Raw genomic sequence first — 26,201 nt, 5'->3', positions numbered from 1 at the left:
AGTCTATTAGTGAGTATTAGTCTATTAGTGAGATCACTCTCGCTGTCACCTAGTTACTTTTGAAGTAATGTTCCAGTTTCAGAAATAAATTAATTAATTAATTAAAAAAAAAAAAAACAGGTAAGAAATCACAGAAATTAAGTTCTTAGAATTGGTTTCCACAACATGTAGTCCTTGAGAACCTTTCCTTGTTTTTCCTTTCTGGCTGTCTCAAAAGTGAATTTTGTTTAGTTCTTGCTAGCCACTCAGCTCTTCTCCCAGTCAGTCACACAACATTCTGCCTTTTACCTTGCTGATGGTCAAGTAAGAGCAGGTAGAGGATTTTGGAAAGGCAGAGTGTGCAGATGGAGTAAGCCTACACTTCAGTTATGACATGCAAAGTTGCTGGAAAATACAGCTTTGTAAATTCTGCTGACAGAACTATTTGCTTCTTCATAAAGTATGTCACTACCTAAAGCAAATGTCTGGAACTTAAAAGTGTTGGAAGTGTTGGAAAATATTTTCAAATATTTTGTCTGTAAGCCATAAAGAAGAGAACACAGCATGCATTCAAACACCATCAAAAATAAATTTTTGAAGCCAGAATTCAAATAATAGCTGCACCATCAAATAACTGAGATGGGAAAATATTCTGGATAGAAGTATTTGTCTACGATCTCACTCTGCTTCCAAAGTACAAAATATAAAGTAGCAGAAAATATAAATAATATATAGTGCATGTCCCTGTCTTTTACAGTCACATAAATAAGGACATTGTGTGGTTAATGAATATTCAGCTACAGGTAACAAGGAAGACACATTTATTAAATGCAGGAAGCACATTTATAAGATGCTGTGGATTTTTTTTTTTTTACACTTCCATGTACTTCTCCTCTTCCATATAATTATTGCCATTATTGATAGTGACGATGGGCCACTACTTCAATAATTCCCAACCACAAAAATTCAGATATACAGAATCAAGCTCCTTTGAGTCATGATATTTTGTGTGTCCTCCCCACCTCTTCATCTCACCCCATCCCCCCCCCAAAAAAAAAAAAAAAAAAAAAAAAGAAAGAAAGAAGAATTAACCTTGGGGTTCTTGATTCACATACTGATTTTGGAATCACTAAGTGTTCAAGATCTTTTTCAGCTATTCTCCAAATACGTGAAGATAATAATTGTAGAGTTTGTCAGTGAAAGTAGTTTCTGACTTTATTTTCTAAGCCTTGCAGAATCTGGAGCTCTGAACTAGAACTCTATGCAGCACCAAAAGTATTACAAGCTTTCAGGTGTGGGTTACATTTCTTTACATTACAGTTACTTAAAGGCAAGGAAATATAAACTACACTGGGCCAGATTTGGGTTTTGGACTAATACCTAAGTAATATTTCAACAAGTTCAATGAAGCAAAGAGATCCCTCTTCTGAAGAGTTCACGATTTAAAGTCTAATGGAAGATTCTTGCAAATATGTATATGCAATGTTTACTAGTACCCTAACGTTACACCTATCTATGAGGTATAGAAATACTTCATAGTTTTGTTTCATGATGCTGAAGTACTTGGATTTAAATATTCTCCTGCCACATCAGCAGTTTCAGCCTCACAACTCTCTACTACATAAGGACAAGAAGATAAGACTGACTAGCAAGAAAACTGAAATTAATTACACTTCTATCATTTTTCCAGGACTAGCGAAGCTGCAAAAGAAAACTAGTTAAAAGTCAATTTAAAATGGCTGAGCTTTACATTCAGAATTTATTTAGCATGAAGTAAAGAAGCAATGGCATTGTGCATCTGAGTGTTTCTTAGGAAACAAACGTAAAGGGCAAACAATACAGCAAATCCATCTTTGAGCTATATGGGTTCTCATGGCACTCCCAAAGCTTCATTTAAGATATTCAATAAAATACACTGAGACATCTGTTTTTAAAGAATTTTTATTCCTAACTAAGAGTTTGATTTTGATAATTTATATTCAAAAATATTTTTGGTCAGACTTGAAATCTGAAAAGGTTCTCCTCAGAAGTGGATACAAAAGGTTTGGGTTCTGTAAGCTCAAAAAGTGGAAAAAGGGTTGTTTGTTACATTTTTTTTAAAGATTATACTGCACAATAAGCAGTTCCTTCCTTCACTTAAAAGAGTAATTGCAGCAAATAATTAAAAAAATCTATACATGGAACAATGTTTCTGTGAATTTCCAAGTTACTAATTTTTATTTTATTATACATTTTTATTTTTGCATAATCCCCACGTCTCTTAGAGTGGGGATTGTTGTCTACAAAATGAACCTTTGTCTACAAAATTAACCTACCCTCTTGCTGTAAGTTTCCAGACAGGATTGAGCACACAGATAATAGGGTGATGAGGCCCACACATGCTACCAGACAGTTATGTTGGTAAGCAGAGCAACAACTAGTACCTTGAGAAAAAATGACCACAGCTGGCTAATCATTTGCTCAGCAGAGAAACACAACTCCCGTGAGCCATAACATGTAACTTTTCAATTCATATTAAAGGGAGTTCAGCCTGTTTGTTTGTTTGTTTGAAACACAAATGTTAACACAATGTTTTATATAATCTATTTCTTGTGATTTTAAAAACCACCTCCCTCCAAATATTCTGCCCTGGCAGTTAAGACACTCACTATAATTTCTTCTATAACACACACACACAAACACACACAGAACTAGGCTAACAAAGCATTTTCTGCAGAAGATTCTCAACTCCAGCGTTCACTTCATCTTTTGTACTGCAGCTGAAGGGCCTATCTATAGTCCTGCAGAAGTGTAAGGAATTGCTTTACTGTGTGGACACTCTTTCGGTTTACAGTCGTTTACACAGATGTAGACACTTGTCACCTCTGATAGATATCCTCGTTCCTGTTTGCCACAGCAGGAACTGACTCAGCACTGTTACCCACTTCAGTGCACAGTGACATTGGCCATGGGGAGGGTTTGAGCTGACCACTCTGACTCTGCACTGCTGTTGATCAGGGTTGGTGGTGGTCATCCCTCTGTGGTGTAATCAACAGCAGTAGAGGCAAAAATGCTAGCTCAAAGTGCAGTAACCACCATTGAAATTGTGCAAATACTACGGATAGGGTTTAATGTGCAATCAGGATGTAATACTGAAAATACACATTTAAAAGCTCAGTGAACTCCACACAGATCTCAGCATCCTCAGTAACATTTCCTCTCTTCTCTCTAAATTAGACTACACTAATTATATTATTCCACAGTGCTGTTATATCATATTTCTCTTCCCGAAAGCATTTGTCTTTGCTCTTACTCTGTGGAGACAAGCAACTAAATACTTCAAATGACGTAGAGTTATTTCATTAACTACATCAAAATAACAAAATGTTTCTAATTTGGATGCAGGAGAGTAGAACATACGGAGCTCTCAAAAACTTCATTATTACCTCTTTTAGATCAATCTAACCCATCAGCAGAGTCATCATTTTTCCCCAGCACTCTTTCCCTCCCCCAAACAAATCAATTCCTTTCAACCTGCTTTCTTCTTTCCTTGTGTAACTGTTTTATATCCCCTGCCCCCACCATTTGTTTTTTTTAACCAGTTAAAAAAATAAACAAACAAACAAAAAAAACTTACTCCTTAATTCTCTGGTAATTGGGAGACTTTCAGCTGCTTCTCTTTCAGTGCATAGCAATGTTTTTGCTGTTTCTGTCTGAGTTCTTGGATGCATGTTGCTCAGGTCAAAGCTCCCAACAGGCAGAACAACAGAGTCAGTGCGGGGACTCAGGTAGTGCTGGGTGTGGTCGCTGGGGTCCCTTGTGATAAAATTCTTTCCTGAGAGTGCAAAAAGATGAAGACAACTTTATTCTATTTATTTATACCAGTATTATCTAGTGCTGGTCGTTTAATGCTTTAACACACAGAGTAGTTATGCTTTTTACCTTTCTTGAAGGCAAATCCTGAAATTTCCACTCAGCTTGACATTCTCTAATATGTAAGGAGGTTTTGGTTTTCTGCTCCTTTACATCTGAGCTGTAGCTGCTAGAGGATGACTAGGGCATTCACTTTTTTCCTTGGCAAAATTACTTTAGATGTCATACAAATTTAGATTGAAACGTAGCCTACTAAATATGCATGAGTTTCACTGCATGTCTCAAGGAAAGCAGAAACATATGGTATCACGTATGATCACAACAAAACTACTCTTACTTGCTTTCATGCAGTCTTCCTGATCTCAGCCACTCATTTCATGCTCAGTACCTGAAGTAACACTAACATCAACCTTCTGAAACAGTTTCCATGGATCAGCCATTAAGAAATCACCCCAGTTCCCTTGAAAACACCCTTTATTACTCATAGTTTTTGCATCTTTCATGAACTAAAGGTAGGGAGTCATTCTAATATTTACAGGTGTCCAATGGCTATTAAAGGCAGTCAGGGATTGCCACGGCCCAAGAACTCCACTAGTCACGCTGTTTTCCAAAGACTACCTTCCCAAAATAGCAACCTGGAAAATGTATGTATGTATTACACTTACTGTTAAAACTGGTTATGCTTTTATTTTAAGCCACTTAAATGTAAAATTTCTGAAATGAACATCTGCTCTGCAACTGACATCTGCTCTTCAGCTGACATCTGCTTCTGAATCCTTGCTTATTCCTGGCCATTTTTTCGTAAACATTATGTCTTTACAGCATTTATCAGAAAGCACACAGGAATAAATTCCAAACCATATAATCATAGTTTATTCTGCTTCCCCAAATACAGACAGTCTAGAATTATTGTATATCTTCTCAATGTTTACTTCTCACTCAGACTTGAATACAGTAATTCCTGCTTTCTGCTAGTGTGATCCTACAAGATACTAAAGGCTCAAAGAAGAGGCATGGGTGTCTAAACTACAATTTAGTTGGGATTAAGATAATTCATTCCCAAATTGCAATTTGTAAAATTTGTTAAATACTGTTAAAAATTTTTGCCTTAGTCTGGGATTCCTTTGCTTCATGGGATCTTCAAGTAATTTCCATTAACCTTCCTCAAGGGCCTAAAATTCTGCTACTGTACAATCCTGGAAGCACCTTCATCTCAAAAAGCTGAAAAACTAGGACTTTTCTTATGCTATCAGCAGCTACAGAACAGGAACTCCTTCACCTGTCTTGCCTAAGAGCCTTAATTTGTTAAAGGTTCTTAGGACATGCTTCCTACATTGGTCTGTATGCAAAATTCAGTAGTAGCTGTTTCTTGCTGTTAAAAGATGGCTAGATATAGCCACTGCCAGATCATTTTCTTCCCACTATCCCATCATCTTCATATAATAGCTCAGTGACCAGAACATTGAGCTAAGATATGGCAAGCTGGAAGAAGTGTAAGGGTACTACTTAAAATAATAGCATTCTGCTCTGAAAACAGTCAAATTATCAGGCCCAGTATTCTCTTCTAGCAATGCTCTGGAATGTCTTGAAGTAAATACAATTCATTATTACAGAAAGAAAAAGAAAAGAGTGATTCCTCAAATAGGCAGGATACACTTCTATTATAAACACGTAGTGTTTGACTATATATTAAAAAAATAATATAACATATGAGACTGTTATGTTACATATTAGAGAATAGAAGTGTGTTTGTGAGTAGCTTGCATCCACATTAACAAACCTTCCTATGCTGTCCAGCAGGCTGACTGCAGGCAAAGTGCTCCTTGGGAGCTGCCCTTGGAATAAGCTCTCTCTCAAACCACCTGCAACCGTTCTCACAGTACAACAACAGAGGTTAATCATCTTTTGTAAATTTTTAAGACCCTGTTTAATTTCCTAGTACGTATCTGGCTATATAGTATCTGAAATGGAACTGAAAGCAAGAACACTTCAGCTTTCCCTCCTCAATTTCCCACCTAGGACTAATGGTTGAACATTAATGTGATCTTGTATTACACCTGAGAACAAAACCTCTCTAAATACTCTTTCCTAGATTACCCTAGATCACCCTGGGCTGTGTGTGAAAGGCATGAAAAAAAAAACAACAAAAAACAAAAACATTTACTGATCCCCAGTCTGATTTATGTTTGTCAAGTAACTATTCTTTGAAGAAACTGATTTCCCTGTTTTAGAAGTTATAATATTTATCATAAATCTTCCATGAAAGGAGAAATTTATAAGAACTAGTGAAATATTCGAAAGCCTATAAGAAGTTAGAGACTAAATCCATTTTTTTTTAAGTCTCTTACACCTGGTAAAAACTTAACTTACTGAAGCAGGACAATATAATCTCATCATCTCAGTGTTCTTAGCCTAAACCAATTATCAGTAGAACATGACAGTTTGAATATCAGATTAGATATTTCACAAGAATATATCTTAATTTACTTTTAGTATCTTAAGAACAGGCCAAGCCTGGTATCCCAGTTCACGTGAGGTGCACTGACTCGTCAAATTAACAGACCCAATTTCAAGAGCCCAAAAGCTGTTCGGATTCCAAGTGCAATTGACTGTCAAAGACATTTGGGTTTCCCTGGAAGCACATTCGTTATCAAAATCAGGCCGAAGTTCTTAAGTCTACTGTGCAGTTCTGAGAAAAATTATTCAACGTCATTTTCTCATATCAATGCACTCTGTTTCTTATGATTGATTATTTTTAGAAAATAAGATGTCTCCCTAGTTATTAATGTTTCTTGAACATACCAGGATGTCCACTGACACAAATTATTTAATATGACTTTAATATGTACATACAATTAAGTTATGCATGTATCTGAGTTTCCAACAGAGTAAACAAAGTATTAAATTCACTTATTAAAATCTTCACCTTCTTTCTATATTAAATATTTTAGACAAAATTTTACATAAATATTTTTATATAGCAGCCATATCATAATTATTCTCTCGACACAAACACATTCTGAAAGAAAATAAACATGCACTTCTTTAAAGATAACTAGTAATTTCTGTCACTATGTTTCAAGCCCAAGATCTACAGTACACATGTAGCACAGAATAAATCAGAAAGCAATGGATGAATTTGGAATTTAAGCTCTTTAGAAATCACTTTCTGCTGCTTTCAGTCATAGTGAATATTAGATTTTGTGGTACGTACCCAAGGGCTCTCTTTGTTGTGATGGTAATTCCAGGTCATTAGAAACAGGCACTTCTTCAACAAGAAGTTTTGACAACTCCATCCCATGATACGTAACCTGTACAAACAAATCTAAATCAATAACTGGTCATTCTAATTACTTTTTTTTTTTTCTGATAGGTGACAAATTTTCACTTTTCTTATAATAGAGTTTATGCATATAATAGTCTAAACTGTGTCTATCAATATCAAGCAGAAATTCTGCTCATTTGAATTCTGACTGACAAAACATACTTTATCTGCTAAGCCCTGTAAACCATGCCACTATTTTTGCAGCATTTGTCCCTGACACTCTGACATTTCAATAAGATTGCTCCTTTTTGTTCTCTTAACTACCTTTCAGCTTTTTCTGTCAGTCTCTTAATCATTTTTAAAACTACTCTTTAAAAGCACTGAGAGCTTACAGAGTGGGCATTCCACGGTCTCTGAACTAGTTCATCATTGTACATCTGCTCTTTTTCTGGGGTTATGTACCTCTCCGTTTGCTGCTTATTCGTTAACAGTAAGAAGACTTTAAAATTTAGGCTTGTACTGTCTTCTGTTTTAAGAACTAAGAACTAGAGGTCCTAAATGGTGAAAATATTTTCTAATTGCATTTTACCTTATAAATTACAGATTTGTGAAATTTGTTATTTCTATTTATTAGTATTATTTCAGAGAGTAAAATCAGGCCTACCTTGTTCCACACGTACTTCCATGTCACAGAAATATCACTTCCTAATAGGTCTTTAACCCACTGAACTGGGTTCTTAAGTATTTTGTTTTCACTTGTTTTGATCTTGCCATTTTCTAAGAGTGTGGCTTTATGACTAAATTCCTAAGAAATAAAAATCAAGGAGGAATTTTTAATTCATAAATCAACAAATCTAAATTAAAATCCTTAAAATATGGGAAAATGATGAAGGATGATATAACTGAAATGTTGCAGCTAACTTGTTTTTTCTCAAAAAAAAAAAATCACTGCCACTATGTATCATAAACTGTGATACATAAGATAAAAGGATTTATTCCAACAGAATAAGATGTTTTCGCCACACAGATAACACTATCAGAGGACAACTCCCCCTAGGTTTGAGATCAAATTCCTTTTAATAACAAGTGCTTGTCAGAACAGTATTTGCATTTTATTTCCTCTTAGACATAACAGAGCTGTGAATAAATTAATTTGTAAAAGAGAATTTAGGAACCCACACACCAAAAAACTGTAACTCAAAGTCAGTCTCTTAGATGTGTGGAATAAATACATGTCACAGTAGAATTCCAACAACAATTCAAAGATTCAACATATTTGCACAAAACTTCATCTACATCAAGAGACATTAAAAGGAGAAACCTGACAGCCCTACCTCATGCAAAATTAAGTATAAAAGAATTTATTGTTACTGTCTCTTTGACAAGTAGACCAGTTCTGAAAACTTATATGCACCTCTGGAAGCATGGCTTACAGTTGTTTACAGATCAGTAAGTTATGGTTTTGTTATACTGGTCTCAGGCTAACACAACAAAAAATAGTTGTTGATTGGTAGGTTGTTGATTGTTGACTGTTAGAACTTGGTAAGGTTGCTTAGCATGCATGAGGTTAAACAATCACAAAAGGAGAATGATCCATCAGATTCAACTGCCTTCTACCATGATAAATGGCTTGGCTCTGTGTCTGTAAGAATCTAAACAAAGATGTTTAACCCAAACATTCTGACAAACACCGAATCCAGTTTACAGTTTCATAGGCTGGGTCCACAGTGTTCAAAATTGCATCCTGCCTACCCAAAGTTAACTTAAGTAAGGACTAAGCACTAAATGTTGTTATCAGGTAGATATCTGTAACTACAAAGAAGGAAACTTTACTGATCATCACTTCTTTGCAATGCAACAGATACTGGCTTCTTAACTCCAATCTCTACAATACTCACTGTCTTCTAAGACATAAATGAGCGCCATTTTCATTCTACTAAAAACCACTGACTTCTCTAAACCCCCAACATCAACATTTCAATATAGGGCTATAATTCCTCACATCCACATGTATCAGGCTGATATCATAGGTAACGGTCTTCAGAGATGACAGTAAGCATACCAAATTCTTCATCCTTGAATTTACTCATCTTGTGGTTTGGAGAAATATTACATTTCCTTCAACAATATGAAGAATGTGTATAGATCTATGACATAACTCAGTGTAGAGAGCTGTAACTTCCTAACACTGTCTTATGTTACTAAACACAGTAACACACCAAACAGCTGCTCTCAGCAGAAAAGCATTCCTGAGCAGATTGTAGGTGCATAAATGAGGGTCTTTTCTACATTAACTATACCTGATTAGCTGAAAAGTACCTTTCATATTTTAGTCAATATGTTGCCCTGGAAATCAACTAGCTCACAACTGGGAATTCAGTCAATAATTCCATCATTTACTCAATACAAAGCCAGTTCCCTGGCAGCTGTCTTGCAAATCTGCTTTGTATTTGGAAGCACAGGGGCACGTTTTTATATTAAAAAGACATTGATTTTACTTTTACTTTTTGCAAATGTGGTTCGCATCAGACTCCAAAACCAGTTGGCATGTAAGCAAGTAATTTTGCTTGCATTCATGTCTGCTGTGGCACAGTGAAATCCTTAGTGTTACATTTATTTATTTGAGGGACCTGACAGTTGCCTCAAAAATCACATTGTCATAAGGACCTGAATGTACCCCCTCCTTTCAATTTGAAAACTGGGTATTACACAATTACACACAACTAACAATTCCACTCTGGTTTTAGCAACAGGAAATACTAAGAAACTGATAATGAAAAGTTAAACACAAACATTACACATTCAGTGACTGGGGTGTTAAAGTCATGGGGTAACAGAAGACATTATACTTAACATTTTCCTTTAAAACTCATAAAAGATTATCTGTAACTAATGCATACAAATTTTCACTACCAAATGCTGAAGATACAGACTGCTGTTTCCCCATTTTTTTTTCATTATTTGCTAATATTAGCATTATTATATCTCAACAATTACCTGCAGTTTGAATTCTAAAACATTTTCTCCTGGCTTAATCCTTCCCAATTGAAGTAGATCTATCAACTGGAGCTTCTTCTTGTTTTTTCTTTCATACTTCACTTGTTTTTGTTCACATTCCTGATAACTATAGCCCTGGGAAGATTTCTTACTAAGGTTTGCTGGATAATCTGTGTTTGATGTAAGATTTGTAAGCACTAAGTTGGCATTAAATGGGTTCTCACTGCGCTGAAAGATCATTTTCTGCAGAGTATTTGGAAAGTTCTCTGTGGATGTTGACACAATTACTTGCTGCTGCTGTTGCTGGAAAGCTTCCTTCTTATTTACGTATCTGTGTAGATCCTCATCTGTAAGAACCTGCTGACAGTCACCACCTGGCTGACAAACACTGTTATTGACAACAGTGCTTTGGGCTTCTGAAATATTTAATGTGTTTGTTGCTGGAGTGGGATCTAAAGACTTGTGTCCTTGCTCTGCAACTGCTACACAATCAATGCCGTTTTGCTGTGAATTCTTTGTTTCAGCAGTGGAACCAGCAGTTCCTGAAGGCACTGTCACCACTTCTACAGCATTTGACATAGTATTGAAGGGGTATTTTCTTATCGTCTTTTCAGATGTTGAAGTATGATCAGAAACCTCTTTGCTTCTAATCGCTTCTTTATTTGCTTCTGTCTCAGCCAAGCAGTTGTTTGGATGTTGGCTGCATTCCTGAGCTGAAAACCTATTTTCTAAAGAGAGATGTGCTTCTACTCTGTTTCCATTAGCCATGCTGGCACCAAGCCCCGTATCAGATGTAACTACATCAGGATGCATGATTTCATCAGCAGCTAAACCTTGTCCTTTACCATTTCCATAGGAAAAAACTATGTTTGAGATTTGGTCCTCTAACTGAGCTGCTCTGAATACTTGCTTTGTTTTTCTGTAATTTTGTATTTTCTGGACTAACTCCTTCTGGTTTTGGGCAACAGTCAACAGACTCTTTTGCCTGGAAGCAAGGTTAACTACTTGTTCCCTCAGTGCTCCCTTCTTAAAAGATTCCACTGAAGCCCTACAGAAAATTAGAAAAGTCTTATTAAAGACCCCATAGTTACTATGAACAGAGAACAAAAACAGTTTAACAGATGTAACTCACTAAAAACAAAGTAGGTTTCAAAGGACTTTGCCAACATCTAAAATTTGAGCAATGTTTTAATCATGTATAAAGTTAATGGTTCAGATCCAAGGTTTCATGCACAACAAACTGCAGAATTCTGTCTAGAAGTAGCATGAAAGCATCAAAACTATAGCAAAAACCTTATACCACCCTTAACACATAGAATCTAACCTGGGTCTCTATTGCCATTGGCCAGCCTTTTATCATTGCAAGTAGCAATGGTTCATTGAAGTCAAAGCTTTTAAAGGATGTACTATCAGATATTTTTATGGTCTTCCACTGTAAAACATTTAGTGAACACCAAAACTGTAATAATATCACATGACCATTCAGACAAAAGCAGTTTAGGATGTTGTATGCCAGTTTGGAAATCTCTTTCCCTTCATCAGGACTTGCTTCCTAGTTGACCTGGTCTCCCTGTAAGATTCTTTCCAGGGATTCACCTCCTGCTAGAAGGGAATTCCTTGTTTTCCCACTTACTTTGGCACAAGAACCATCAGCATGGCCTAATACTCTTTTCTCCTCATCTCCCCTCATGACATAATTGATTGCACCATTGCTCTGGCTCCTTGCTGGAAAGATAGAGTACCACAAAGTGTGGGCAAAGGAACAGCAGTGCAGTTTGCTTTTAACACCACCCACAGCAGAGATGCCATGCAAGTAACACTATCCCAACCTGAGAAAAGAGAGACTGTAGATGGGATCAGGACAGAGGTACAGCAAGACTAGCTCGTACAGAACAAGGATAGCTAAACTACAATGTGACCGTATTGGTGTTCCATTCTGTACTGTGATACTGCTTGCTGTCACGTGCTTAGAATCCAGGATATGATCAGTGTATCAGCATATCATTGATCACTGATATTAGTAAGCCTTGACAACTACAGAATACCACAGAAGCCTGGGAGGCTCCACACATTTTTCTAGCACTGTTTCTCTGGGAAGTTTTGTTGCTTTATTGCCAAATAGATACAGAAAGAAGCTGCAACTGAAGAGAAAGTACAAAGCAAAGATGGTGAAAATAGAATGACAAAGGCAAAGCAATTTACAGCCACTGACAAATACAGTGCTTTTTTCCCCTCCTTTTTCTTAGGTGAGAGAAACATTTTAATATCTTCAAAGGAACATACTGAAATAGAGAAGTATTAGTAGTATTTCTCCCTGGGCCAACTAACAGAATAACAGAAAGATAAAAAAATATGATGATGCTTCCTCATCTTCTGTACATTCATATCTTGAGTGGCAAAAGCTTAGATGTTAATTAGTTTATTTTAAACTTTATACCATATAAATAATAAAAAGGAAATATAATGTAATTTGGCTCATTACTGTTGATGGACAGCTGTTGCATTAGCTGCAGGGTATCTGCAATACCCAGAAATTTTTATCATTTTTCTCTAGAACAGTTTCATTCTCAACATTAGAAGACAGACAAAACCGTGAAAATATTAAATTAATTATGTTGTTTTTTAATTCAGCCACTAGCTTGTTCACAAGGATAGCTTGGAACCCTAACTTCTCTTCACATAAAACTGTCTTATTTACACATTCTGTGTAATTTACCTCTTACTGGAAGTAACTGAAACCAATACTGATAAAAATTCAGCAAAATCTGAATGAAGAGCACCTATTTTTGCTTTCACACTACTGTATACTTCTAATTACATCTGCTTTAAAGAATTCCTGTAAATACAAACCTTATATTCCACGTACCTGTATTTTTTAGCAAGGGCATCCCTTTCTGTTTTCTGTTTTGCAAACATTTCATTCAAAGTATTTTGTATCTGACACAGCCTTTGGACATACATATCTGTCCAATATTTTGATATAATCAAAATTATGATGGCAATAAGCATTAGAAAATGATAATAGTAATAACATTTTTGATGTAGCAAACGCACAGCCAAAGTACAAACATATTTTTACAGCATAACCTTATACAGTCATTCACATTAAAAGCTATTTACAAGCAGAGTATTTCCAAAGAAAATGCTCCCAGGAAGAATTAAACACAAGTTTAATTTAAACTGAAGTAGTCTGAGTATCAGAAAATTTTGAAGTGCAAGTGCCTAGCCTAGAAAGTTGTTATGAGAACAGGACAGATTAAAGAACTGCCCTGTGGCTGATAAGAACTGAAACTTTTTCTAAGTTTCTTTGTGTTGCAAGGAGTTGCATAACATAATAATGGTATGTGAGGCTATGTGCAGAAGTTACACAAGTGTAAGAAAGTGGCTAAAACATCTATATTTTAGTATTATAAAACAGTTTGATGAGTTTAGACTGTTCTTAGTTAAATATGTGCTAAAAACATACATATCACAGTCCTACATATTATCTAATACATAGTACAAGACAAAATATGATTAGAAATTGTCACATTTGTTAGCTATATTTTTCTGAAATAAGAGGAACAATTAAAATTTCTTCTCTAGATATCTTCTTTTCTTAGACATATATCAAAAAGAGAGCTCAGAAGTCATGATCAGCAGATACCACTGGAATAATACAGTAAACATATAATCTCATTTCTAAGATTCTAAAAGAGGAGATATGAAATCTCCATTATCACGGAAACTGGATAATTATATGATTAAAATTGCATTTCTGTTTCCAATAACTTATTTCACAGTATCTGCCAGTACTCATTTTTTAAAATAGAAAAAATATTAAAATACTACTCTTATTAATCATAGAATCACTGAATGGTTTGCGTTGGAAGGGACCTTAAACACCATCTAGATCCAACCCCTGTGCCATGGGCGGGGACTCCTCCCACCAGACCAGGTTGCCCAAAGCCCCATCCAGCCTGGCCTTAGACACCTCCAGGCATGGTGCATCCACAGCTTCTCTGGGCAACCTGCTCCAGTGCCTCACCACCCTCAAGTGTAAGCTTAAGATAACTCAACAGAGAATTTGAATCTATTTTTTAGAGTAAATTGTATTGCATGTAAACACCCTGATGGTTTTATTCTATGCTGTCACTATAATCCTATATTCTTGTTCAGTCTTGTACTTTTCCACAAGCAGTAACCATGATTTCATTTAAGAGGTGCTACGTTATTAGTGCCTTAGTCAGCAGTCTATACCAGTCATCATGTTCATTTCATTCATATCCCTAAACAGTAATAGTCTGATACTTCTTATTTTCCTCATTTATGAAATTGCATAGATCTTTGTTTCAGCTTTATCATGCATAAAGCTTTAACATGCATACAGATTTCTGCCTATCATATGTCTCTTTGTCAAACATTTTTCAAGCAAATATGATTTTAATTAATAGTTCATAATCCATACTTTTGACTTGGAGACTACAAATCTGCACAATTCCATATTTCACATTTATTTTTGAAGGTATATTTTAAATATAATTTGAAAGTTCCAAGCTATTTTCAGGGAAATAAATAAATAAATAAAATTTTATTTTCTGTCAGGAAGCAAAACTTTTTCATGTGCATGATCTGCTCCAAAGTACACAGTCCCATCTAGCTGGCAGAGGCAGCTGGGGAGAGTCTTTTGTCAAAAGTCTTCCTGCAGCAAGCTTTGCCACTTAAACAGTCGTGGCACAGACACAATATGCTCAAACAACTATGCAGCACCAGCATCGCAATGTTTTAGGAAGTCGGGGTCACTTAGTTGTCTCTTGAGACTAATCTGAACTGAGATTTGATAGACTAAGACAAATTACACCTCCAGGCACCAGCATTTCTGAAACTGCCCATCATCAATAATGTTTGCCATATTTTTTACCCTTATAAATTATTTTAGGCTCCTGAAAGTGCATTTGCACAAGAATGAAAATGCTGCACCCATTATTTTTTACTATTACAGGCACATATTCATATTCATGGAGGGGCTCCAAAAGAATCTCATACTTGTCACTGACCAATAGTGTGCATTTTTATCTGATGATCCTTACTTATATGATTGATTTGAAACGTATAATATTTCCATGCCTCCAAGTGGCATGCTTCCCTTTTTTATTATTATATTCATTCTTTTGTAAATGGGAAGTAAAGGGGAAGACATACAAGGAGTGGCTGAGGTCACTTGCTTTGTTCAGCCTGGAAAAGTTGAGGCTGAGGGGAGACCTCATCACAGTCTACAGCTTCCTCACAAGGGGAGCGTAGGCGCATGCGCTGAGCTCTGCTCTCTGGGGACCAGTGATAGGACCTGAGGGAATGAAGTCAAGCTGTGACAGGGGAGGGTCAGGTTGGATATCAGGAAGAGGTTCCTCACTGAGAGGGTGGTCATGCACTGGAACAGGCTGCCTAGGGAGTCAGGGCACCAAACCTATCAGAGTTTAAGAAGCATTTGGACTGTGGTCTCAGTCACATGGTCTGAATTCTGATTTTTGGGTAGACCTAATGATCCTTGTGAGTCCCTTCCAACTTGGGATATTCTATAATTCTATGATTCTATTCCAGTAAATACACTTATCTGGGAACTGTTATTAAATTCTTATTGTCATGCTATATGTTCCAAAGGAGATATGCAAATACTATTACTTGTTACTTGCAATTATATTTCTAAAGTGATGATATTAGATATTTACAAAAAATAACTGAAACAACTTGAATTTACATCGACCTGCATCTTTGGAAGTTCTCAATTCAAATAGCAACAGTTCTTTCTGCTTCTTTTTGGTATCTTGTATGGCTACAACAGACTCCTGTCAACAAATACAAGAATTATAGTAAGAAGTAGGGCCAAATGCACCATATCCTGCATGGTGGTAGGATAAGTATTGGTGGACTCAAGTCATTCCAGATAGGGAGCAGCTTCTGTGAGAAGGTCATGGGGGCACTGATATGATAGATACACGTAGTGCCAAAGCTATACTCTGCAAGGGGCTTTCACAGCCTGGTTTTGCCCAGGTTCAGACTTGTCTTTGCTTAGAGTCCCACCTCTGAGTGCACTGCAGGGATTAGACAGTGATTTCACCATGACATTATCACCTAGACAACATACACATAGCCTACGGGTATGAGCAAGAGCTCTCCTAAGATAAAACTTGTGCAAAAATCTTTGCTGGTGTTTTAAACTAAGATTAAACAATTTCTAAATGCCTTCATTATGAAGAAAAATCATTACACTTTCAAAGAGCCATTTTGGAAATATGTTGAAAAGACTCAGAATTCCTCACCTTTTTCTATTCATATAAGGAATAAAAAAAGTCTGTATGTTGCCTACTATTTGCACAATAAGTATAAATACATGGAAATCATGAACTGAGAGAAGTGATAATCCACAAATTTATTGTTTACTGAGCATGATACTGTTCTTTACATAGATTCTAATGTTATTCAGACATTTTTATGTTATTCAGTCAGTAAATCACGCTATACAGTACTCCACTATGAAGCACTGTAACAAAACTCTTCTATTGTCCATACTCACCACACAGGATTTCTCACATTGTGGCTTCAAAGCTGCATCATCATTTTTGCAGCACTCAAAACAACTTTTTGCTCTTCTTGACCTAAGATAACTCCTCTCTTTGCAATTAAAAAAAAAAAAAAAAAGAAGAAGAAGAAGAAGAAATATAATTTAAAATGAAATTGCAGGAGGAAATTGCACCATAGGTTAGATGAGCTCGTATAGGTTACAAAAATGTAATGGCAGACCATACTATGAAAAAATATCTTGTATATGCAAATGAGATCGTATTTAGGCAGCATAGTCTTTAAAGCTACAACTTTTAAAAAACACAAAGGTCCTGTAAAAGGAAGTATGGATGACAATGAAAATCTAAAGAGCCAAATATGTCCTTATTCCTTAGATTCTCAAGAAAAAAAACCATCATGCATCCTATTTTCTGAAAATAAATAAATAAATCCCCATCAGTTGTTAACAGAGTTAAACATACCTGTGCCAGGCAATATGCAGCTCTGCAAATCAGCAGAAATCTAATGTACAGTTTTGCACTACGACTACAGATCCTGTTTTACATGATAATCCTATTTTTTACATTACCAAACCAACATACCTGTAACCTCAATAGTTTCAACAGGAAGTACAGAGTCAACAGCACCATAAGACTTAAGCAGTTCTTTCATTTCATCATCATAAGCTTCATCCAAAGCACTTTTCCCAGAACTGTCTCTCTCACAGGGATTTGCTCCATGCTCTAGTAGAATCCTGGCTGCCTATTACATATTATAATTTGTATTGTGATTATTCTTGCTGTAGAAATATACCACAACTATCTATGGTAAGCCATGAGTAACAAAGGTACAAATAAGGTACCCTAAAACCTATTACACATGCAGAGCCAAGTTTATCTGGCTCTTATTTTATACTTCTTTCTTTATAATAACAAATTTTAAAAGGGCAACTTGTTGTGAATCACTAGACAGTAGTTAAAAAACATCTTAGACCTAAATTAATAGAAACTGGTGAATTTTATTGTGAACAAAGAGCAGAAAAGAAGTGGATTTTTTCCTCAAGACATTTAATAGTGTTTTTGTTTTTCAGCTATGTGCTCTGATGATTTCTTTTCTAACTCAAAATCACTTATACATCTGCTTAATTTTAAAATGTGGAAAAGAGGTTAGTGGCATCTGTGGAATCATTTCCCTTTAAAACTGAGATCATATGAAAGCATTGAGGGGGCCAGAGGTTAGATAGTAAAGAATTTTCATACGTATGATTTCTCATTTTTAACATTTCTAATTTTCTTACATTGCAAATATTCAGAATACTGTTAAATATCAAAAGAACACCCCACAGAATTTCAAAATCTGTGGTGCTACCTCTAAAGTAGTGGCATAATCAGTCATAATCCTCTATTGGTTTTGCCCACAAATACTGAATAGCAGTTTGTATGTTTCAAAACTCCTACTGACAGTTAGGCACCAGGACTGTGAAATCGCCTCCTTCATATTATCTTGCCTCACAGAGAAGATAAATGGGATGCCTCACAGAAAAGATAAATACAACAAAAAATCAGCTCTTTTGATGGGAATAGAGGAGGTACATTTGAGTCAATCTGGCATCATCTTTCTATGCTCAGTTCCCTGGAACTCACTGTGCCAAAAAAAACATTTTATTTGTTTGTTCAAATAAAATGCAGACATTTGGCTGAGCCGGAGGAGTGTGTTTTACCAGTTACACATGGATCCAAAGCTGCTTCCACAACTGTTTTCTTACCTTGCACATTACAAACCCCAAGTACACGCTATAAGGAAGTCCCAGCCTGCATTTGGGACTCTCCAGTGTGGGAGAACCCAAATGCATACAGGTCACATTTCCACAGACAGTTATCCCATCTGTGCTGGGGTTGCCTTAACCCTACACTACCCACAATGTGCCACCCCAACCCATGCTTTCCCTTACACTAGCACAGTTCTTAAACTGGCTCAGGGGCTATTCTAAACTAAGCCTTGTTTTTTGAGGATTAGTTTTTCATTTGTTCAGCTCCCTGAACTAGTTTTATGCGTGATCACTGAAGAGCTCCAAACTGAAGACTGGCCTTTGGCAGGGACTCTTGTAAGATACATGCAGTGTTAAGTGCTCTTAGAAATGTATCCCTACCTTTGTCTGTTGTAAAGACTTCAACATCTCTTCCACACTCTTAAAATAAAGTTTAACTTTGGATGGATTTCCTTAATAGTAAATTGAAATATTTTTAAATGGGCATCAAGCAAATATTCATGGTTCAGAAAGATTTACAAAAGGGAAAAATTATGACTGAATATATTTTTAAATTACTTTTTAAATAAATCTGGTATTTTCTTTGGTTATTGTGATATTTCTTTAACTTCTTATTTTACATAGTGTAAAGAAAAAAACAAACAAACAAAAAAACCTCCAACACCATCAAAAAATGAACAAAGCCTTCTGTTTAAAAAGCAACCATTTTTTCATTAATGGGTAAAGATTTTCTTCTTTCCCTAGCCTACAAAACACCTCTGATCTCTTAGTCAGTATTTTGCCTTCTGAAACACCTTTACAAATCCTGTATGTTTCGATAGGAAGTGTATTCATGAAAACTTAATTAAATTCTTCTGATTAATTTTCTATTTATCAAAATATGGATGTGTAGGTGTACCAGAATTATTCATTGATTTTTGATCAAATCAGGCAAATACGTTTGCCTGAAATGATTAAATTTTTGGAAAAATCCATTCTTTGTCTTTAAATATGATTTTCCTTTAAAAATTATATTTTGAGAGTTAAACTATGCTTGCTTTAATCTACTTCAATGGGAAAATTATCTAACTCAAAACACCTCTATAGAATTCAAATTTAGAATGCTCAATGTTTTAGTATTATTTTAAAGAATCCCAATATGTGGGAGAGAACTATTTATTGCTTCTGAACTTTGCTGATTTGTACACTGGACTGAAAATGTCAATTGACCGTACAGCTTCAATTGTCACTACAGAAAAATAATAATTATTCAAATTTTCATCAACTCAAAGAATGTTGATTTATTTCCTAATAAATATACACTAAAAATACTAAAAATACTAAAATTGTATTAGTAACTGACTTTTCTTATTTAAACCAGCATTTTACTTTGCTGGCCCACTCCTGGACATCAGGTTTAGGTAATGTAACTTAAAAGAAAAATGTACCTCCAAATAATTGCCAGAAACTGCATCATGTATGGGCAACACACCATCCATGCTTCTGCTGTTAACATTAGCACCAGCTTTCAGTAATTCTAAGATCACTTCAGTACAACCACCATTGGAAGCTTCATGAATCGCTGTCCAACCTAATCAAAGCAAGACGACATGGATCTGATTTGGAAACATCCACACAAATCACTAATTAGCAATTACACATTTCACTGTGTTTGCTTTAAAATCCACATTGGACTATTTTGTTTAAGATTAACCTTAAACAAAGAATCATCATGCTAAGGTAAATTATTTCCCATGTAATTCAGCTTACTTCAGAGAAAAGTGTATCCAGCATTAGCTAGAAAAATATTTTTTACTTCTCTACTACACCACTAGAAACAATAAAAGAAACAAACAAAAAAAGTAGAGTAGAAAGAGTTAAAAACTTACATGATTTTTACCCTTATTTCCCACGGAAAATTTCCTAAGGAAATAAGATTCGTGTGATCGTGCTTCACAAATGAGTATATAATCACCAAGTGCATAAGCATCAGTTGCCTCTGAACTTCCCAGGCCACTGGTCAATTCCAATCAAATTTAATAGAGGCTGTAGGTCTCATAGATACCAACCTTCCATACACTCTCTGACAGTGTGCTCTTCAACAGAGGAGCATGCCCTGATTAATGTCCCTGCTGAGGGAAAGGCTGCATTTGCTCCATGCTGTGACAAATCCAGAGGTTCACTGGCTGCTTGAACTTACTAAATGACTTCCTCCCCTCTTCTCCCTTACCCATCTGAAAAGTTTGGAATCAAATACTAAAGTAGACACACTTACTCTTACCAATAAGCCCACAAATCAGGAGACAAAAAATGAGTTTCAAGTTGTCATAAATATGAAAAATAGAACAACTCTCCACAGTTTGTCACACACCCCATCACTATAAGGGTTTCATATAAATGCTGTATGTGAGAAATGTATGTCTGCATATATGGCTTTACAAGCACTAATATACAGTCATAAAAGCACCTTTGCTCTGCTGAACACTATAACATATTTCAAAGAATTAATATGTCTTTTTTGTAATTGTTATAAATACATCTGAACAAAAAAATACAAACTGTGCTTATCTAATAAATGTGTAACACTAATGAAGAGAAGCTATTTTCTACAGGATTATGGTTGAACAGTTTCAAGAATCTCAAAAAGAAATGAAGAATACATAATTAAATTAAAATTAAATGAATTACATAAAGCCAAATATACACGTTACATAAAATTATATCTAAAACAAGTTATGAGAGCCATATTCAAACCTGCATTGTCCTGCTCATTGACACAGATCCCAGATGATATCAGAGTTTTCACCAAAGACAAATTTCCTCTCCTAGCTGCAATATGCAGCTTAGTTTCTCCTTTTGCATTTCTCTTTTTCTTCTTTGATCCACCTGTTGTATTTACAGGTAACATGTAAAATTACATCTTCCTTTCTGTTAGATACGGGAGATTCTGAACACATATTGGATGCTCAACACGAACAATAAAAAATGTTTCATTATAAAAGGGATTAAGTTTTCTAACTCATTTGGATTAATGTAAATTTGTGGAATACTATGTCCTTAATTATTCAGTGCTATTGACTGACTATATCAAAAGTTTAGAAAAGTACTGCATAATAGAGTGGAAAACAACACATTCTATGCCAAAACATACACAGTTCAGATCTAGATGACTTAAGAAGGGTACAATGATTTAGGGATGAACCGTAAAGATAACAATGTTGAACAGTTTTATAATATATAGAGGTAGGAAGCTTGTCACATTTCTCCACAAATTTCTTGTAAGTTACCAGGCATACCTGCCAAACATATTAAATATGCAAATAAAAGTATTTAAGAAAGTACATAAAAGTGGAGACTTGACCATTACCACTTTTCCATTCTGGATTCTGTATTATGGAAGCCATACATTTCTACAGAAGATATTTCTACAGCTGTGGTGTGACAAAGTCCTGTAGACTAATTTTATATCTTTGATTAATGTCAACTAACACAGCTGAACTGCCTTTTAAGTAAACCAGCGCAGCACTGGACTCATGAGCATAAATAAACTTGATTTAATCCTTCTCTTACTGGTTCACAAAACAATGTCTGCTTTAAATAGTATCATATGATCAAATAGGTCCTAATTCTCAGGCTTCAGGTAACAGACATAAAATTGGAAGTGATACAAAGAAAAAAAGCAGATGAAAAAAGTATTAATTCTGCACATGGAGTAAGGACACCAAAAAGACATGTATCAATATTCAAAGCATGTATAAATCTTCAAAAGCTCTACCACACGTTAGGTTTTTTTTTTGTTTTTTTTTTACTCCTGTTCTTACTGTTTTAATACTGTGCTATCACATTTTCAACAATAATAATAATAATAATTCATTTGGTTCTTTCCCCGATTTCTTAAAAATCTGAAATACATCTAAAAACCAGGTTTCAAATAAGAATTTTGCAAATCTTATCCATTTTTTTGTAAGTATTTATATGAACAAGTATTTCCTGCATCCCCATTTCCTCCTCTCATCAGACAAGCTGTCTTCTCAGATATTTCCAGTTACCAGTAACCATTGCTATCAAACATCTTTTGTGATTTGACAGCTGCCTGTTTTTAGGTTCCTTCTGCCTCATGGAAAATCTGTCTTTCCAAGATTTTCTTTATTGTAAACTACTGAGCCTGTCATCTAGGACTGTTTGGAAGCATAAGAAAGATATATTGCAAACATATTAAAGATAAACATGCAGTGAGGATATATCCATATTAACTTTAGCTCATTCAGATCCTGCTGCAGTGAGACCATGGCAGCACAGAGCTCAACATAGGCCATTATAACCTGTCAAAAGGCATTTGGGCTGCCAACTTTGTAATGAGTGTACTTGGCCCACATTGTATTGGCAAACAGAATAGCTGAAGACTTTCTTTTTCAAATGAAAACTATGATCCTAGAGCATGCAGAAGGGAGCACATTATTGAAATACTCCTCCAGCCTGAGACCTACTCTTCTGTAAGATAATGTACTGTATTTTGTCTAAAAGCTTCTGGGTCTGAACTCCCAAAGCAATCATCCACTTTCTGGTCCTTGCTTTTTTTTTTTTTCCCCTTTGATTCATGGGGAAATGTCCTAGGGACTCTTTATGGAGATGAAGGAGGAAAAAAAAAAAAAAGGGTGCACAATAGCACATTAAGCTAACGACCCTTAGCAATATTGGCTGCAAGTGAACAGAAATAATTGCAAAGTTTTCCAGTTAAGTTGTGATGCACAACAGTATTCTTCATGCTTGTTAGGAAACATTTGCAAAAGCATAATGGGACGTTGGTATGTGAATCACAAAGTTTTCCATGGAGTACATTGCCAGGTGTATCATAAGCAGGAAGGATCAGGATCTTGGCAAATACAAGATCCAGTAACTGCCAGAACACAGAAGACAAGGTGGAGAGGTTACAGTAGCCAAGTCAGATTTGATTAGGCGGCAATACTTCAACAGCTTCTTCAGATATTAGTATACTTCACCACTGGCCTATGAGTAATTTTTCCCACAAATCAAACTATAAGAAGTACCTTTGTTCTGTATAAGCACAGTATGAATGTTGAGAGCCTAACAGGTGACTGAATGTAGATAGAAGTGGCACTGTGTATGTGATCATTTAGGAATAGGAATTTTTTATTCAAGAACAAAATAGCATAAGGAAGGTCACTGGGACACAGAACAAGCAGCTACGATACAAAAGCCAGTTAATGAAGAAGAGGCATGAGACAGCAAAAACATGAAAATGCTGCAAGCCAGGAAACATTATCTACATCTTCCACTTTTTCTGCTGCATCTGAATGCCATTTTCCCAGTCTCCAAAGTGATTAATGCGTTCAGTTATAAAAAGGGCTACACTTTCTCCCATGACCTGTCAAACAGCAACATTCTTCTGCAATGAAGGAAATAATTAAATTTTAGCAGAAAAAAATACTACCTGTAGAATCTCTCTTGAAAACAAACTAAAAAATAAAGTGATCTGTGAAATGATATTCCACAGGAGACCAAAACGTAAGACCGATGTTTGGGATAAATTTTATTAAAATTCTGAATTGCATGTAAAGGAGGTAAAACATGTAAAGTAAAATAAAATCCAAAATGTATCAAGGTGTACATACCTTACTATAAATACTGAGAGAAGCATAGGAGCTGCAGAGAAGGACATTCGGAGAGAAAGGAATGATTTCCATGTTCAATGTTTATCCTTGCAATAATTAGAAGCAGATGGTGCCATGTATCAATTGTGCCATGTTTACTTTCCAGAATGATGTAAAAAGGGTTTCCTACAACAGGAGGAACCAATCTGGAGATAGGAAAGCTAAGTATTGACACTGCCAAATATTGGAGAACAGTAAGTAGAAAGAAGCATGGACTCCTTTCCATCCGCCCCTTCACTTCCAAAGGAATACAAGAGCTTGCAGTCCAGAAACTCAAGACAACAGAAACCTGAGATGGATAGAAAAACAGCAACCACCTGAGACGGAATAAGGAAACAGAATTCTGTACAACTGAAGACTGAAGAGAACAAGAAGACTGTGACTATCAAAGAGAAAAGATCAGCAAGAACCTTGTGTAGTTTACTTGTTAATTTTGTCATGGCATCATGACTGTTACAGGACATTGCCAAGATTGGTTGGTGATTCCTTAATTCAACATATAAAACTAGTAAGCATCAAGATCAAAGTCACCAACAGGAAGTCAGTTGTTGCCAGAGAAGGTAGAAACAGAAATAATGTTTTGCAGGACACAACTACTTTTCACAGAAGCCATATCAAGTCTGGCTTAGGAAGGCAAGGTTAGAGGCCTGGAAGAGAGTGAAATATTAAATGAAAAATGAAAAAAATGGGAAGTGTATAATAGAAAATACAAATAAGTTGTGGAAGAATGATATGGAAAACAAAGGAATACAAGGAGACAGTCAAAGCCAGCAAAGACCCTAAAAAGGCAGTATTTACAGGTATATTAAAGCAAAAACAAATTCCTCAAACTTGTAATTACCAGACAGAAATTTCAGAATTCTCTGAGATAACAATGAAGACAAATACTCCATTATGCATCTAGGCAAAGCTACACAAGGAATTCGTAACTTTTAATGACACGGTACTTTTCATTTCAACACAAATTAAGAAGAATGCCAAAATGTAATGAAGATAAACATTTCTGAATCAGCAGTCCAGATATATTACATTCAAATGTTTTGAAAGAGGAGGCATCCCATCTCACCATGGGTTTTGGTTTTATAAGTCTTGAGTAGTATGGTGGTTCCAAAAAAAACCTGTCAGTTTCTCCAAAAAGATGTAAGTGAAAAATACTTGGGGGTTATGATGAATAATCTGTTGGATCAGGGCTTTATTGTGAAGGCAAGACTTCAAAATAAATGTAAGTCTTACACATGTGATGAAACTTCTAAACAGAAAGATATATGAGCAGCAGAAGAGCTTGTTGCAGGGCACGAGAACTTCTTACCCTATGGAAGTAAGTTCAGCCTGAGTGTATGCTGATTTGTGCCTAATATATATAGTATATAAAAATATAAGTGAATATATGTGTGTCAGGTACACAGAGAGTCAATTTTACCTGTGATATATAAAATACCTCACTGAAGACCAGTTTAGTATTATACTCTCATTTAAGTAACTTATTTAACTAGGTATCAATTTAGTGTTATTTAAAGTTCCCAGTTATGATTCTGCATCTCGTCAATTACTATGCTGAAAAGACTGATGAATGCTATGTACATAAAACAGAGTAAGAATACCCATTCTGTAAAACTGATTTCTGGCAATATTTCAAGTATTTGGAGCTCACAAAACTATTTCTTTAGTATGCTATTCATATTTTTCCATGCTTTTGCTCTGGTATTACAAGAAGCCTTCCTCCTATATGTCTGGGAAAAAAAACAGCAACACTGTTTCAATAAAATATAATTAACCTTTCACCTGATTTCTTAGATGTTTGCTGTTCTGATGCTTGACTGAATTGTGATTGATTAGATGAAAGCTTGTATTTACTGCTACTAGAACACAAGTCTCTCTTTTGGCTTGTCTCCTGTAGGTCTAATCTCATTCTTTTAGTTTGGATTTCTTCTGCTTCAGTAAACTGTGAGAACACATTGCTTTTTCTACTTCCTTCTTCATTTTCTTCAGTGCCTTCTATTCCATTCATTCCAGCAAACCCTCCTTCATCTGTCATTTTAACAAAAGAACTTGGAATAACTATGCCTTAATATACTGTAATGTGTTAAATGATGTTAAAATTTGTTAAAATGACCACCTAGTCTAGGTTAAAATACCACTGCAGTACTCATTC

The 26,201-nt window shown here is 35.5% G+C and overlaps 1 protein-coding gene across 1 annotated transcript in view; it reads right to left on the bottom strand.

Annotated features, from left to right (window-relative positions):
• The window catches only part of LOC118251415 (ankyrin repeat domain-containing protein 31), a 52,881-nt gene that overhangs the window by 8,197 nt on the left and 18,483 nt on the right, over window positions 1-26,201 (bottom strand). Inside the window, exons 10-20 of the mRNA XM_050716397.1 lie at window positions 25,832-26,077; window positions 21,132-21,263; window positions 19,826-19,968; window positions 17,220-17,392; window positions 16,644-16,737; window positions 15,834-15,915; window positions 12,960-13,056; window positions 10,094-11,141; window positions 7,761-7,901; window positions 7,046-7,142; window positions 3,596-3,667 (exon numbers count right to left, since the gene is read on the bottom strand). Of these exons, the coding sequence (XP_050572354.1) occupies window positions 3,596-3,667; window positions 7,046-7,142; window positions 7,761-7,901; window positions 10,094-11,141; window positions 12,960-13,056; window positions 15,834-15,915; window positions 16,644-16,737; window positions 17,220-17,392; window positions 19,826-19,968; window positions 21,132-21,263; window positions 25,832-26,077 (2,325 nt within the window). The remainder of the gene's footprint in view (window positions 1-3,595; window positions 3,668-7,045; window positions 7,143-7,760; window positions 7,902-10,093; window positions 11,142-12,959; window positions 13,057-15,833; window positions 15,916-16,643; window positions 16,738-17,219; window positions 17,393-19,825; window positions 19,969-21,131; window positions 21,264-25,831; window positions 26,078-26,201) is intronic.

The sequence above is a fragment of the Cygnus atratus genome, chromosome Z (assembly GCF_013377495.2).
Source record: "Cygnus atratus isolate AKBS03 ecotype Queensland, Australia chromosome Z, CAtr_DNAZoo_HiC_assembly, whole genome shotgun sequence".
NCBI classification, from domain to species: Eukaryota; Metazoa; Chordata; class Aves; order Anseriformes; family Anatidae; genus Cygnus; species Cygnus atratus.
The sequence above is the reverse complement of the archived record's forward strand: the minus strand, read 5'-3'. Positions and strand labels throughout refer to the sequence as shown.